Source organism: Pleurodeles waltl, chromosome 10 (assembly GCF_031143425.1).
Source record: "Pleurodeles waltl isolate 20211129_DDA chromosome 10, aPleWal1.hap1.20221129, whole genome shotgun sequence".
In the NCBI taxonomy this organism is placed as follows: Eukaryota; Metazoa; Chordata; class Amphibia; order Caudata; family Salamandridae; genus Pleurodeles; species Pleurodeles waltl.
In genome coordinates, this window is record NC_090449.1 from 553,717,735 (window position 1) to 553,733,272 (window position 15,538).

General features: G+C 41.0%; 1 protein-coding gene across 5 annotated transcripts in view; it reads left to right on the top strand.

Annotated features, from left to right (window-relative positions):
• GUK1 (guanylate kinase 1) overlaps positions 1 to 15,538 on the top strand; it is a 211,537-nt gene that overhangs the window by 61,217 nt on the left and 134,782 nt on the right. For 3 of the 5 annotated variants that reach the window (XM_069210986.1, XM_069210985.1, XM_069210988.1), the window contains exon 2: positions 9,167 to 9,280. In XM_069210986.1, the coding sequence (XP_069067087.1) occupies positions 9,167 to 9,280 (114 nt within the window). Of the gene's footprint in view, positions 1 to 3,902; positions 4,077 to 4,096; positions 4,119 to 9,166; positions 9,281 to 15,538 lie in introns of those variants that run through there. The other 2 variants (XM_069210987.1, XM_069210989.1) reach the window with 2 other exon arrangements.

Genomic DNA, 15,538 nt, shown 5'->3' on the forward strand with positions numbered 1-15,538 from the left:
TTGCACGTGATCTGAGCGCAACAGAGCACAAAGAAGCCTCAAAGAGGATCAAAATAAATAGGATTAATGAAGAGGAAGGAAGGCTTAAGTGTAGAGAGCACTCTCAAAGGAACACCACCAGTACAGACGGGTGCTCCCATAGGTCTGTCACAGCCTGTCTTAGCTTGTCTGAGGCTGCAGTTAGCATTACTCCAGTGAGATAAAATAAAGGTGACAATAAAGGGCATGGAAAAGTATTGAAACCAAGGAGGGTTGGAAAAGCGTGACAAGGTAAAACCTTTTAGCCCCGAAATCAAGCTGCCATATGGTTTTACTGTCTCAGAGCTTGTTATATAGGATGCTTGAGTGTTGACACTTCGGAAATAATTTTGGGAACATCTGTTCTATATAGTCTAAATGTCATGACTGATGCTCTCAGTTGAATATGCCTGGAAAGAAGATAAGGGCAATCGAAATAAATCAGACCGGGAGCTCTGTGCAACCGTTTGGTGACATTTGGCAAACGAGAAGGCCTTTGTAAACATCTGTCAGGCCTTTTCTTGGGGTTCTTAAGTAGTGGTTTGTTACGTGGCAGTGTCAGGTGTGGGTACTGTTGTGTACGTCTGGTGCCCGAGATAGATAAATACTCTTACATTTTGGGCACTTGACACCCGAGACATAGGAAAGACAGCAGCAAAGGCTTACTCTGAGAGACAGCAAGAAACTAGGAGAACACAATTGACTTTAACATTTAATAAACTCAGTCTAGTCAGCGCTATGTCTTTAAATAGGAATAAGGCTTTCATGCTTCGGAAAAACAGAGTGAGTTAGAGATACAGGACCAAATGGTAAAGCGCAATGTAAGCATAACTGCGCACAAGCAGGATCACTAGGGTGCCTGATAGTGAGCAGGAGCCTCAGAGATGTGAGTCTGAGCAGAAGCCTCAGGGGTACAGAGAGTGGAAATGAGCTTGAGAGTCCTGAAGGTGAGTGGATAGTTTTAGGACCAACTGATAATACGCAGGGATCACACTTTCTTAGGGTGAGCAGGGTGGCCATGTCATTGAGCGTGAATCGTGAATAGAAGCCAGACCCAATGGTGAGCATGATCCTCGGGGGTGATTTGGTCAGTAGAAAGTGATAATCTGCACAAATATGTAGGGAGTTTAGGGTCTAATTGTGGGAAGGAGACTCTGGAATGTGAGGGTAAGCATGGGCTCTGGGAGATTCATGGACCTAAAGATTAACATCAAGACCAGAGTGAGATGCAGTGAAATAATGAAGGTTTGAGTCCTGTACAATGTAACTGGCTCTTCAAGCTACAAAAGGCTTCATTTATCACCAAGCTCTCCCAAAATTAACCCCTGATACTAACTAAACAATGGTTCACGACATTGTCATCCTCCAACATGAGACACAATTTAGGTCAGGCTCTGGCCAAATGTTGCCTCCCGGAGCACAGATTTTAATTGGAGGGACATTGTGTTCTCCTGCTGAAAAAGAGTGCTTGTATTTATCTCTTTGCCTAATTGGTGCACTTATGTTCAACACAACAAAACCTGGTTATGGTGCTTGATTAGGGGTGTAGGACTGAGACATTTAAAGTTACTTAAAAGATAGTAGACCTGACTTATTCATTGTAAACAGTATATGTGAAAGCCATTAGGTCTGTTATAACACTGTGTTAAAGCTAATAGGTGTTGCCTTACATGGATTCTCAAAGGTAGAAGATGTGCATATGATGATCCTTTTTAATCCTGAGGAGGGGTTGGATATTGTGGCGCCAACTGTACTGGTGTGACAGGGACTGAGGGGAAGTGCACACTCCCCCTCAGTGCGCATGTATGTTTGGCCGGTCGTCTTGGCCAATCATACATGCGCAGTAGGCTCTGTCCAACCTGACACCACAGTGCTGGATTGGAGAGAGCAGGCAGAGGCTTCCACTATACCTGGGAGCGCCCAGCCAGGGCACTCCATCCAATCCTAGCGCTACTTTCATGCTGCCAGCAGCACGAAGGCAGTGGTAGGAATGGACGCAGGGCAGGCTGGGAGCCTGTGGCGCTGTGCGGCAAAACCGGTACATTTTTGTTTCCATTCATTATTTTTTGTTTGCGCACCGCAGGCCCGCGCCGCCCCTTCTCTCTCCCATGAGCCATGACTGTTTGTAGATATATATAATTGTTTGACTGCATGCATGAGGGTTGCCCTATGGTCGGCCTAAAGCAGAATTTAGTAGTCTTGATTTGCTTAACAAGCTAAAGATCCGTGTAATAGGCCTAATTGTTTCCTTGGGAAAATGTATGCGAGATGCCGTAGGTTTGATAGGTTTATTATGAAAAGCTACGAAAAAGGCAGTTAGCCTGATCAATTTAATGCGAGAAGCTTTAACGCCAGTAGTCTTTTTAAGGGTGGATTGTCTTTACACTGTGTTAAGGGCCATAGAAATATATTTTGTTACATGGAATCTCCCACATTTGAAATAGGCTGTAGACTAGTATTTTGTTATATGCAATCTCAATCATTAATTTTGTAAGCATGGGTTTTAGAAGCACTATGTTGTCCACCTTGGCTTAGTACAACAGTGCTGCACTACACACTAGCGTTTGAAGAGGACTGCCCAGTGCATTATTTACTAAGTGGCTACCTTGGTATTGTGCATTGTGTATCATTGTTTGTATTTTACTGCTCCAAGGGGGTCTACACGTAGTTTATAAATGTGGCGTCTGTGTTGGTGCTTTAAAACAATGATACAGTATGTGTAGTACCATTAAAATATAGCCATCGGATATTATGTTTCATTTTAATCTTGTATTGTAAGCATATGTCCGCCAATTTTAGGTGGCAGCATATTTGAATTGTTCTACTTTTTTTTGTTTTCTCTGTGCATGTAGGAGTGTATGTCTGTTGTGGATGTGTGAGGGTCTAGACCAGAGGTCTTCAAACTGGGGGGCGGGCCCCCCTTGGGGGGCCTCAAATGATCCCAGGGGGGGCGCCAAACTCTGACCAAAAGAAATATTATAGAGATAACATGCCTTTGTTTTAAGCAGAAGCATGTTATTGCAATTTTAAAAAGGTAACAGTACTTAACTGTAATGTTTAAATAGGTTTAGACATATTTAAACACTGCCATCTTTCTAAAATAATTTTAAAAAATTCTGAGGGGGGGCCCAATGATTTTTATTTTTCAACTGGGGGGGCGCGGCATTAGAAAGTTTGAAGACCACTGGTCTAGACGCAAGAATGAGTCAGTGAGTGGATGTGTGAACGCAAGAAGGAGTGAGTGCCTGCATGATGTCTTATTGAGTGCCTGAACGCATCGTTTTCATCTCTCTTAGTTAGGGTGGCCAGAACCTGGACATTTCTCAAAAAATAGAAGAAGGACTACAATTTTACATCAATGTAGCGCTCCTCAGCATAGAAACTCAGATTAGGTCATAAGAAAATACTTAAAATGCTATTTATAGCTTCTGTATCATACCTGTTCATTAAATTGTTTCTTTATATCATCTCTCAACTAACCCTACTTTGGAACACATAAATATGACTCACACTGGTTTTTAGTCTGCCCTCTTTAAAAAACCGGACACGAGCCAAATTTGATCACATCTGCCAGGCCAGCTGGTGAAACCCCCTGACTTTCCCGGCAAATCCGGGACGCCTTGTCACCTTATTTTAGTATCCGGGCATAAATAATAGTTAACGTAGTCCTTCCGACGATTGTCTACGAGACTAGATCCATTTCATTTTACTGCCCAAACAGACGCTTGAGTTAAAGGCATGCGGAACTGTAAACTCTATGAAGGGGGTGACGAAAACGTGCTCCTCTGGTTTTCCTCAAGAGCGTATTCGGGCAGTAATAGGCAGCTTGCAATGACTCACTTCAGCGGACTCGCTCGTTTATTGCTGGTTCCAGCATAGAGGTGGGAGGAGTAAACGAAGGGATGGGCGCCCCTGGAGGAGATTATCACACCCTAAGCTGTTTACTGGTTGCATTTACTTGGACTAAGGAGTTGCAAATCGCCATTTGATGAATTGCACTCGACACAGCTGCTGTTCGAGCGGTATTGGCAGAGGAAGGCGCAGACTGGAAAGAGTCGGTGAGAAGTTCGGCGAAAGGCGGTTCGGGTTGTGTGGATAAAGTAGGATGCGTAGATTGTCACGATCAAAACAAGTTGCCGGTCTAGAATGGCACGTCGTATTTGTTTGTGTAGGCAATGACGGCTTAACCACAAAAATGTTAGCAACGTATACTTGAGTAAGAGTGGTAATGTAGTAATTAATGTTTTTGAACTGCATTATTCAGTGGTATAAAAAGGGTGTTGGTGACCCTAATGAAAGCAAGGAAAACTGGTCTTTGACCCGCAGTTGGATTATAAAATAAAGCTATGTTTGGAGCACAAGGATGTATTTTATTACACTTGGGCCCCGGAGCCGCAGTACCTGCTGCACCATTACTGGCAACGGCATTGCTTAACTTATAAAGCAGTAAGTGTTGGGGCGCAGAGTTGTGCTCTGAAGCCCGCATCTGCCATGATCGAGGTTGGGGTGCTGAGTACCAGGGCTTTGTTGTCCTGCCTCTTTTATCCACCACCACACCACTCCCTCCCTTTCATCTTGCTTTCGAATTTTTAAAATTCCTGTTTTCTCTCTTTGTCATGGTTTCCCCCACTTTCTATTCCCCGTTCTTTTCTCCTTTTTGTGTGTGTTCTCTATCTGTCCTGTTGTGGATTAAAGTATGACGATGAAAAAAAAAAAAAAGTTGTGTTTTTCAAAACTAATATTTTATTCTGTACATGTTTTGAGCTCGGCTGTAGCTGTTCACTAATAGTGCGAGAATAGTTTTTAATATTTTCAGAGCTCGCAGGAATAATAATTTTCTTATCAGCCATAAATTATTTTTGTTGTCCATTGTATTAGACCCCTTTAGCTTTCAAAGACCTAGTGTCTCTAATACATTACATTACAATATATATAGATATATATATATATATAGATAGATAGATAGATAGATAGATAGAGTGGGCTGTGGGTCACCCTTGCTCTAGATTGTATGACCTTTTGTCTATCTCTTTTCCCCACTTCTTATTAAGTGGCTTTTCCCCTATTCTTTGGGCATCCCATTTCAGCCTTGGGCTGACTTCATTGTGAGTGGTGGCATTCTGCTCTTTAGCGGGATCCACATTCACTCACAAAAGCTGTTATGCTACAATGGTGTTGTGGGCTTTTTAGGGCTAAAAACATTTTTCTTTATAGCCATTTTTTGAAAGTTTTGTATAATAGAAGCAGGAACACAGCGGCTCTGCCATCAATAGAGTTTTACAAAAAACATCACAAAGTAAGTATTAACAAAGCTAAAAAAATAATAATTGGGCCAAGCCTTTTTTTATTTGAACACAGTGTAGAAATGCATGTGTTTTCTTGTTCTCTCTCGCTTTCCTCTGTGCTAGCTCCACTTCACACACCAGCCCAAACATGCTTTCCATGTTGCTATCCTTATCAAGCTCACCCTTTCCACCACTCTGTTTTTAGGTCAAGCGCACAAGAGCTTTGACCTGTTGTAAGTATTGTGGGCTTTTAACCACGTACATGTCACGCCCATCGCTTTTACTCAATCATGGGCTTGCCTTTCAAAAATCACTTGATGTAATTGGTAAATGCTTTAAGTTTGTTTGCCTTGAGACTGTTTTTGTCACGCCTTACAGACTGCCCTGTTACAAGGATTATTGCATGATTGCCAATGTACTTCAGCGTGGGCAAACTATTTCTTTTGTCTCTCCCCTTCGTGCTGCATGGCAGTCATGGCGCTCACAGCGCCAACAGGCACAACACAGTGAACTCAATCAGTGGTATTGGAGCGCTGGTCACATTGTTCACAGATAACTAATTAGTCATTTCTTGTGTGTCTCCCTTTAAACACTTGAATTTGGTGAATGCTTTATGTAAAATAGGAATTCTAAAAGCAAAAGCAGCTCTCCTGGGACAGGGGGAGAGCCAATACTACAGTAGTCCCCGCACTTGGGAAAACTCAACCCATAATGCTTTGCAGGGCATTACTTTTACAAAACATTTTTGCTCCTAACACAGCCTGTGGTGGCCTAGGACAATGGAACCACCACTAAAATGTTCAAGACAATGTGCTCTCTCTGTGTACATCATCTTTGGGTCCCCACCCTAGGTTAGTGGGGACCAGGTAAAAAATAATCCCTCCCACAATTCAGTGTCTGTTTAAGCTCTCTTATGGCTGGCACCTTTGCTTTACAGCTGGGAATAGCTTGTGTTTTAAGGGCCTTGTTTGTAATATCATTGTTATAAGCTTTCTACCCCCTGAATATATGTAATGCATTATGCCCTTTAGGGGCTAAATATATGGTTATACTGCATTATTTATTGCCATTTGTTTTTATGTGGTTATGCCCTCTAGGGGGTAACTATATAGTTACATGACCAAGTTTATTAAAAATGCTATTGTCATTGCGGTGCCCTCTACAGGCTGTTCTAAGCATTACAGTCTTAGCAACATATTAAAATATTAGTGGCACTGAAACTTGTCTGATAATGCTTTGTAAGGCATTACTTTTACAAAGCATTTTTGCTCATAATGCAGCCTGTGGTAGTCCTAGTACAATGGGACGACCTTCAACTCAAAACAATGACCACGATGTGCTCTTTCTGTCTACATCGTCGTTGGGTCCTGCAGTTGGGATTCCAAAATAATTACCCCTACCCCTATTCATAATTTTTTAAAGCTTTCTTAGGGTTGGAACAATTGTTTTACAGCTGGAAGAAGTTATGTTTTATGGGCCCTGTTTGTAATACCATTGCAGCAGTCCAACTAGTCCTGAAAATGTGTAATGCACTATGCTCTCTATGGGCTAAATATATGGTTACACTGCTTTACTTTCTCCCATTCTTTATGTGGGTATGCTCTCTAATGGCTGACTGTATGGTTACATGACCATGTTTGTTCCAAATGCTGTTTTTACTGTGGTGTCCTCTAGGGACCGTTCTGAGCACTGCAATCAACATACTATAATATTTGCGGCACAGAACAAACCTGCCCTATAATGCTTTGCAGGGTATTACTTTTACAAACCATTTCTGCTCATAACTCAGCCTGTGGTGGTCTTAGGACAATGGGACCACCTTCAAAATACTTTCTGTCTACATCATCTCTGGGTCCCCACACTAGATTAGTGGGGACCCCAAAAATAATAACCTATCCCACCATTCAGTGTCTTTTAAGCTTTCTCATGGCTACAACTTTCGATTTGCAGCTGGGAAGTTTTGTTTTAAAGGCCTTGTTTGCAATATCATTGCAGTAGGCCTGGTAGCCATAGAAATGCCCTCTGGGGGGCTAAGTATATGGTTACACACTGCATTACTTTCTTCTTTTTTTAATGAGGCAGGGTTGACCAATTTATGTGGCAAGAAAAGCCTAGTTATGAATTTACAATGTGATTGCTCTTACTCAAGCAAAAGCGAGACCTATGGCATTACAAATGCTTTTTTAAATTACACCCCACCATTACTTCCAGAGCTGTCTGTGTGTGCTCCCCGCTTCTCTGTTTCTCCCTTGTTCCGTCAATTTATATTTTTAAGGAGGACCAGGAAGCTGCAATTTGCTGCCAGTCTGCTTGCTTGCAAGAACACGCTTTGATACACTTTTTGTAATTTTTTTTTATCTACCACTCCAAGGGTGTTTGTCACCTTGGACTGGTAAATATAAAAAGAAAACTGGGCGCCGTAAGATGAGGCATGGATTCACACGCATCTGCCATAGCATAATGAATATACATGCATGCCTGTAGATTTATTACATTTGTTTTCCTGATGCTCAAGAGCCAACGGGCAAAACCAGTAGGTCTGCATTGGCTGAACCAGAAGGCAATACCAGTTGACTATTAGTGCTTGATGAAGTGTGAAACTTGTCATCTGGTCTGAGGTGTTCAGATGGGGGAAGAATCCAGTCACTTGTTGACTGTATTACATGAAGTACACTCCACTTGTTCAGAGTTGTGATTTGCTAAAACTGAAATATAAAGCCCCGTAAATGTCTTTTTTTTTTTTTTTTTTTTTTAATTGTATGTTGTTTATTGGAATAGCATTTTAGGCACCCAGAAATACCCACCAGGTACTTTCGGGAGCAATAGAGCTGTAAAAAAAAATCCACTGGAGAGGGAAACAACTGTCAAGATAGAGGCAGCATGAAAGGTAGCTTGTGGATGGAGCAGTGTCACACAAAACATGTACATCTCACTATTGTAGCAGATTGTGGGTTGACTGCCTAAAATATCTGTTTGGGAGATAGATGAAAAGGTAGCATAAGAACTGAAAGGGAGTAGACAGAAGAGGGCATAGCTGGATGGGTTCCCTGATTGAGATTAAGAGTGACATGAGCATTGAAGGCTTGAGAAATTTTAAAACCTTGTTTCACTCTGAGGTATGAGGAAAGGCCAGGGGGAGAAACCTTGTAAGACAAGGGGCTCCTATACCTAAGCCTCTCTAAAATGTCTACAGTAAGATTTTGTCCACTATTCTACATTTATTTATCTGTATGTCCCACTACTGAACGTAGAGGGATGGAGAGCAAAGGGCTGCTGATTTTCTCAGAAGTACTTGTGGCAGCATAGAGTATTTAAAACTATTAGGAGGCCCACCACAGGCAGCGCAAAGCATGACCTTAATACTGTAGAGTGGCATAGACTGAGCTTCCAGTACTCAAAATCTCTTCCTTGGTTGCACAATAGGGTGCTTCAGTGTGACACCTGTCCTCTCAGCCCAGCGAAACCAGGAGCTCGTTTTGAGGATTTGACTGGAGGTGCATACTTCTTCATGCATCCCTTGGACTTAGATGAGTGCCCCTTGACATTGGGGTCCATTCTGCATATTATTGTATTAGAAACAGACTTCATCCAATATGGACAGCTCATTTCATCGCCTTTTGTTATATTGAAGTTGTCTTGTTTAGGAGGAGATTTGAACCTCGAGGCTGTGAGATGTGGCCACCTGTGCCAACTACCCCATTGGACTATTTAGTGAAACTAGGCAAATCTCTTGATTACTCTGTGCATAAGTTCCTTTACCTGCTGAAAATTGGAGATATTTTAAAGCAGACTGTCAGAATATTACATTGGGTAATTAAAATGTTCTTTGTGCGTAATACATTATCTGTATATTTCCTTTTTAGTTATGGGAAGACCCAGGCCAGTCGTTCTGAGTGGACCCTCTGGAGCAGGCAAGAGCACATTGCTAAAAAAACTTATGAAAGAATATGACGGTGTCTTTGGCTTCAGCGTCTCGCGTAAGTATCTCACATGCCTAGGGGATAAATTATTTCCTATTGGTGGGGGAGGGTAGAGATGGAACTGTTGAAGCAATGAAAAAGGCAATACAGTTTGTTGGGAAGGAAAACTGACTACACTGCAGCATTTATACCTTGGAATAAGTCAATTTGGGCATTTCTTCAACTACTAAACATGACTTGCAGTGTGAATCTTAAAAAAAAAAAAAAAAAAAATGCCCGACCACTTCTCCACCCCCACTCAACCTAATCCCTTAATCTGCCCCACTTCACTTACCGCGTCCTCTCCCTAACACTGCATGGCTTTTTCTGTGCCCTAACCACGCATATGTGTAGTTCAGCACATGCGTGGTTAAGGCACAAAAAAAGTCATGTGTTCAGGCAAGAGTGGTCACGCCTGCGTGGGAAACGTCCGTGTCCTTGAGGATGTTTCCCGTAAATCGGGCTCAGGAAGCTCCCTCCATGATTGTGATTGTGTCTTTGATAAATTTAAGTGCGTAGTTGAACAGTGTATGGCCCTTTTGATAGAAAGGATGCACAAATTGGAGTTGACTGTCTTTACCATGGACAGATCAGCACTTGCAGTTACTGCTGCTAGGAATTCCACTCTGGGTGGTAAGATGAGTGAGGAGTCTCATTCACCGGGGAGGTACTAAGTGATCCTGAGGCCCGGGAAGAGGGTGTCAACACCAGGGCAGTGCGTGCTCTGTTGGCGACTAGAATGCAAAAACCCAGTACTCTCAAAACAACGTAATTTATGCATTGTGCTGATATGTTGTTGTTTAACCTTTTGCATTGCAGAGTTCAATTCTGAAGACTAATTTTAAATGTGCTTACCAATGCTGTTCATTTGCAATGTATTGCTGCAGGCTTTCAGAGTGTGTTACGGTGTGGTCCCTTTCCAGGGCCTTCTAGAAACTTTCCCTGTAACATGCCTGGGTGTGGTTGTGGGCTGGGCCAAGACTCTATAAAAAGGAGCCAGCCCAGCTCCAAGTGCTCACTATTCAGAGGTCCCGGTGCAGAGCAGCAGCTACTTCCTGAGCTCCTGTCCCGGTGGCCTATTTGATCTTCCAGACATCTGACTTTCCTTCTTCATTTGGAGATCCTTGTTCTGGGCGGTAAGACGGTGGTTGGGCCGGTCTCCCTACGCCGCTATCGAGAAACTCTCATGTTCTTGGGCCTAATTCTTTTATGATTTGACAGAGTACTTTGCACGTGTGAAATATGCGCTTGAGTGTTTGTGACAGTTGCATGGTGGCTTAAGAATCGGCAAGACGTGCGATTCGTTTTATGGTGTTTTAACTTTGTTATTCATTGTGCGCTACCATTTCTTGACATTTACATGGTGGCTTAAGAATCGCCAAACGACGCGCGATTCGTTTCATTGTACTTTGATCTTGTTATTCATTGTGAGCTGTTATTTCTTGGCATTTACATTGTGTTTTACGAATCTGCAAGACGCGCGATTCGTTTAATGATGATTTGACTTTGATATTCATTGTGTACTACCATATGGCTTTTTACATGGTGACACTCGAATCGGCAAGACTCACGATTCTCTCCTCGAGTTTAATTCATGTTGTTTATTGTATGCCACTATTCTAAGATATTTATCATGTAATATTCAAGTTGACGAGTTATGTGATTTGTTTTTCCTGAATCCATATTGTGTTGTTCATGGTGCACAATCCTTTTATGGTGTTTACTATACGTATGTATATAAATCTACAATATGCGCAATTTGTGTTGAAACATTTTAAGAGTACACAGAAGATCAGAGTTTCTAGATGCAATATTGTATGGTCCTCGTATGCATTCTCAAAAAAGGATTTATATGACTGGTTTAAAATTTAGTCAGAATGTTTTTCTGATTCTCATGTAAAGGAAAGTACTTTAATAAGAAAGTTTTCATTTAATCCATCTTAATTCCCTTACAGATATTCAGCCATCTTGAAACTTAGTCATTTTAAACTGAATTCTTAGATTGTTCATGTTTTCAGAATGACTATGCTTAGAATCATAGCCTAGTATTGATTTCAGGAGATATAATTTTCATATTGTGTGTTATAACCTTTTTCGTACTACAGGTCTCCTTCCCAGCTGTTTCCCTTCCTAATCCCCTCTTCCCCTCTTGAACTCTCTTAGCCTCTGTGATTTATCTATCAGAGTCTTGGAGTTGTTCAGTGGTGGACGTGTTGGGAACGTGTGCAGACCCCGAGGATATGGTGACTCTGATACAGGGTCCTCCTATCTCTGGAGATCTGTCTAACACCCCGTGTAATGCCTTTCTTTCAGTCTTGCACACGTGGGTTATCAGCAGGCAACACCAGGTGCTCCCCGCCAAACAAAGAATGAAAATGAATTTAAAGCTATAGGTTACAGAAAAAAAGAGAGACAGCTGGAGAGAGAAATACATAAAATTGGCTCAGTCACCTCCTCAAAGAACAACATTTATTAGGCGAGAGAGGAGCCGGTCAAGATTAAGAAAACCACGAAGAGTGGAAGGGGAATGATGATCCAACATTCTACGGAACGAGGAGAAAAAGCAAAATGACTAACTACTACAAAAAGTCATTTAAAGTTAGTCATTTTGCTTTTTCTCCTCCAGTTGTCTCTTTTTTCTGTACCTATAGCTTTAAATTCATTTTCATTATTTGGTACAGATAATTATAAAAGATATCCGGCAAAGAGCCCCTCTTGAGGGACTGTTGGACATTGCAGTGCCGGTCTGACCTGGAGCAAGCCCAATGATGAAACATGAGAGCCCTTGCTTCTAAATTTACATCTTCTTGAGAGACCTGTGTTTTTATTTTTCTATTTGGAACAGTGTACCTTATTTTTGCAATGTTACGATTAGGGAGAGTGTAAACTGGACCTGTTAATCTCCCTGTCCTCTTTTGATATTTATATCATTATCCACATATTGTTTGGTCAGGAAGTTGTGCAGTCGCACAGGCTCAGTGATTTTAAAAGCGTTTACTTGCTGCTGTATGAAATTAAGTTTGTGGTGAGGATCTTTTTCTCGATGGTTTATTAATTTTTAATATGTCCCCTCTCTGAAAACATTACAAAAAGAAAGGACTTCATGGTAAACTAACTGCCATTGAGTAACATATTCACTTTTATGTATCTGACCAACAATTCCCTTGGAGCTTTTCTGTGATCTATGGATTGTCTGTCCCAGTTTCCTATCTGGAGCAACAGCATTAAACCCCCCCTCTCTGTCTTTCACCACAAAATATCTTTGGATGCATTTTCTGTAGAGGTATGGGTTTTCCACCTCTAACCTTTTCACTCTTTCCAAATACCTGGACCCCTATCTCAGGTATTTTATGCAATCTAATTCGCGAAACACAGTAATCAGTGACTCCACAGTATTCTTGTGTAGGTTCCAATCACCTTCCCTATCAGCATGTACCATTTGTATCACCAGAGCTATTGTGTAAAACATTTCCCCAGTACGTGCAAAATTCTGGTTTTTCTTCACATTCTTTGACAAACTCTACAAACTTGGTTTTCAGATTTTTGAACTGAGTGTAGTGAACATTGCTGGGCTGTGCATTATGTCTTTTGAATGAAGTGCATCCTATACCTTGTTCACTTCTGAGATAAGATATGCAAAACCTAATTTGTCATTCTTGCTCCAGAAAGCATTCCAACAGAATGTTTCTATAGCCTCACATATTTCCATAGCCTCGGATATGATGAGCATACCCTGTAACAAACAAACATAATGAGTTCAGCTAAATACTGACTGGGCAGTTTTGCTCCCAAAGATTTCAGCCTCAATAAGTGCATTGTCTATGCCACACCCACTAAGATAACTTCCTGCACACTGCAACACAACTTTCGTCATGTGGAAAACGCTCCACAATGGATTAGGATTCTATTTGATTGCTCATAAAAATGTTAGCTACAATACGAAGAACACATTCACAGAAAATTGGCAGGATTTGTTGGTCTTCAAGCTAAATATGCACGTTTTGGAAATTGTTTAGCGCTGTGCATACTGTTGGATAGTTTGTGACTATAGATGGCATTACTGGTAAAAATCTAACTTTCTTTTGTGGGACGGTATTCTGGGAGATCAAAGCCCAAATTCCAACTCGCGGAAGAACTGGCTTTTCTTCATCCTTCAGTCCGCACCAAATAAGTGATATGATAAATTCAGTTAGATCAGCTTTGCGGACTGCAACATCATGTAGAAGATTCATGTATTCAGCCACTTTGAAACTTTCTGGGAGACAGGAACGTGTTGATGGCTTGTAGTGATTTTGCACATGTTTGCAAGGCTGTTTGGTTATAGGTTTGGAGCTTCATTTGTTTATGCATACAGTTGACACACTTTGTTTTCCATCAGCTACTTCATTAGTACAGTCTTGAAAAAGCACAATGGCAGTATCATGTGTGCTGGAAGTTCCAGACAAAGAAGAGCTGTCTCCAAAATCAAAATTGTTAAGGGTAGCAGTTGTAAATCCTTTCTTGGGAACGTGACTTGGAAGTGGTATGCTGTTGGATTAACAAGATTTTACAGCATGAGCTGCTAACAAGTTTCTGCTCTGTACTATGTCATTACAACTTGTTGATACACCAGTCCTATTCATTGAAGTGATTAGCTCTCTACTTTTGCACTTGTAATAGATTGTGTGTACAGTCATCATGTGTAGGGGATTTTTTTTTGTTGCTGTGATGTAATTCATAAAACATGATTTGGAAAATAGAATATTTTTGAACAGCATAAGCCTGTCGGTTCATGGGAGTGTCTTCCACTTCTTTGCTTAGATCTTCAAAGCCATCATCAATGTTGGCTTCTGTTCCGAACTCAAGAAATTTAGTTTGTAACAATTTTCCTATGTCGATATTAAACAATGATGTAAACATTTTTAAGACAACATCAGGCATTCTTGTTGACTCATGATTTACGGAGCTCTGGGACATCACAAAATTTGTCAGTAAGTCCAGAATACAAATCTTTCAAGATGTTTCTCAAAGCGGTTCCTGCTGATTTTACTGCATCCTGTGATCTTATTTTGGCAGCAAGAACTTCAGGAGTCAGATCAGCTGAGAACACCATAAGTGGGCCATTCTTTTTGTTAGACTGTCAACAATAAATTCTGTCGTATATTCTCACCAGAAAAAACTTAATTTCCTTATTACAGATCAATACAATTTAATCCGTGTTGACCATTATCTCTCTAATCTTACTGTGTGTGAACCCATAGCCAGCCCTTAAGAGTCGCTTTAAAACTTCATTTTCATTTTCTAAGAGTGCATACTTGACTGAAGGGTGGCAGTTATGTTGCTGCTGGGAGCTCATTGTCCATTGATATTTTCAAATGTATGCACACATGCAGTTTGGGTGGGCATACATATCTGCTGCAAATACATTCACTTGGGTGTTTAGACCAGCTGTTCGGCTGAAAACTTAATCTTGGAAGAAACTAGCTGCACAGAAAAACATGTTTGCCCTTTGAGACTCGCATACTCTGTATTTTGTTCTTTCATCAATCCTTTAGGCCCTTGTTCTGGCTAAACCAGAGATAACACATTGAAGATCATCTGCTTTGTGATCAGATGTTGGAGGTGGATGAGAGGAAGCCATCAATCTTCTAAGCGGATGGGCATTGGGGTTGGTAGTCGTCGCTTTTTCAGAAGTCTCAGATTCTTTATATGATTCACTGGTTTCTGCAATGTTTGAGGATTTTTTCCAGGATTTTTCTCATTGTATACGACTTGTAGCACTTGTTACAATGTTAACATATTTGATCCTCTTAACCCATCAATTTCAATCTTTTGTAAACTTTGTCTTGCCGTATTTCTGCAGCATTTCACTTTCTTCTGTCCAGCTACAGTTGATGTTAGCCTTTCTTTCAGATTAGTTTGGCATATCACACATTTTTCTTTGTTTAAGGAGTTCTCAGATTTTGTAGTTGGCAAGACTCTGTCAGGAGATAAAGATACTCTGCTACCACCTGCTTCGCTTATGTTTATGAATTTGAATCAACAGAAAACCTGAAACAAACAATATAAAAATAAATTACCCGTATGATGGCTATAACACATCATTATAGAGCTGCCATTTTTTAAAATGGCTGAAGGGTCACTCTGAGAAGTTATTTTCTGTCTCCATAAGACTACTTGACCCCCAAACCCTTTGTTTTGACACCAAAATTAAGTATATAGGTCTCATGGTTCCTGAAATATTACATCATCACTGCAACACATCTGCCATTTTTAAAAATGTTGCCCAGAAAACAT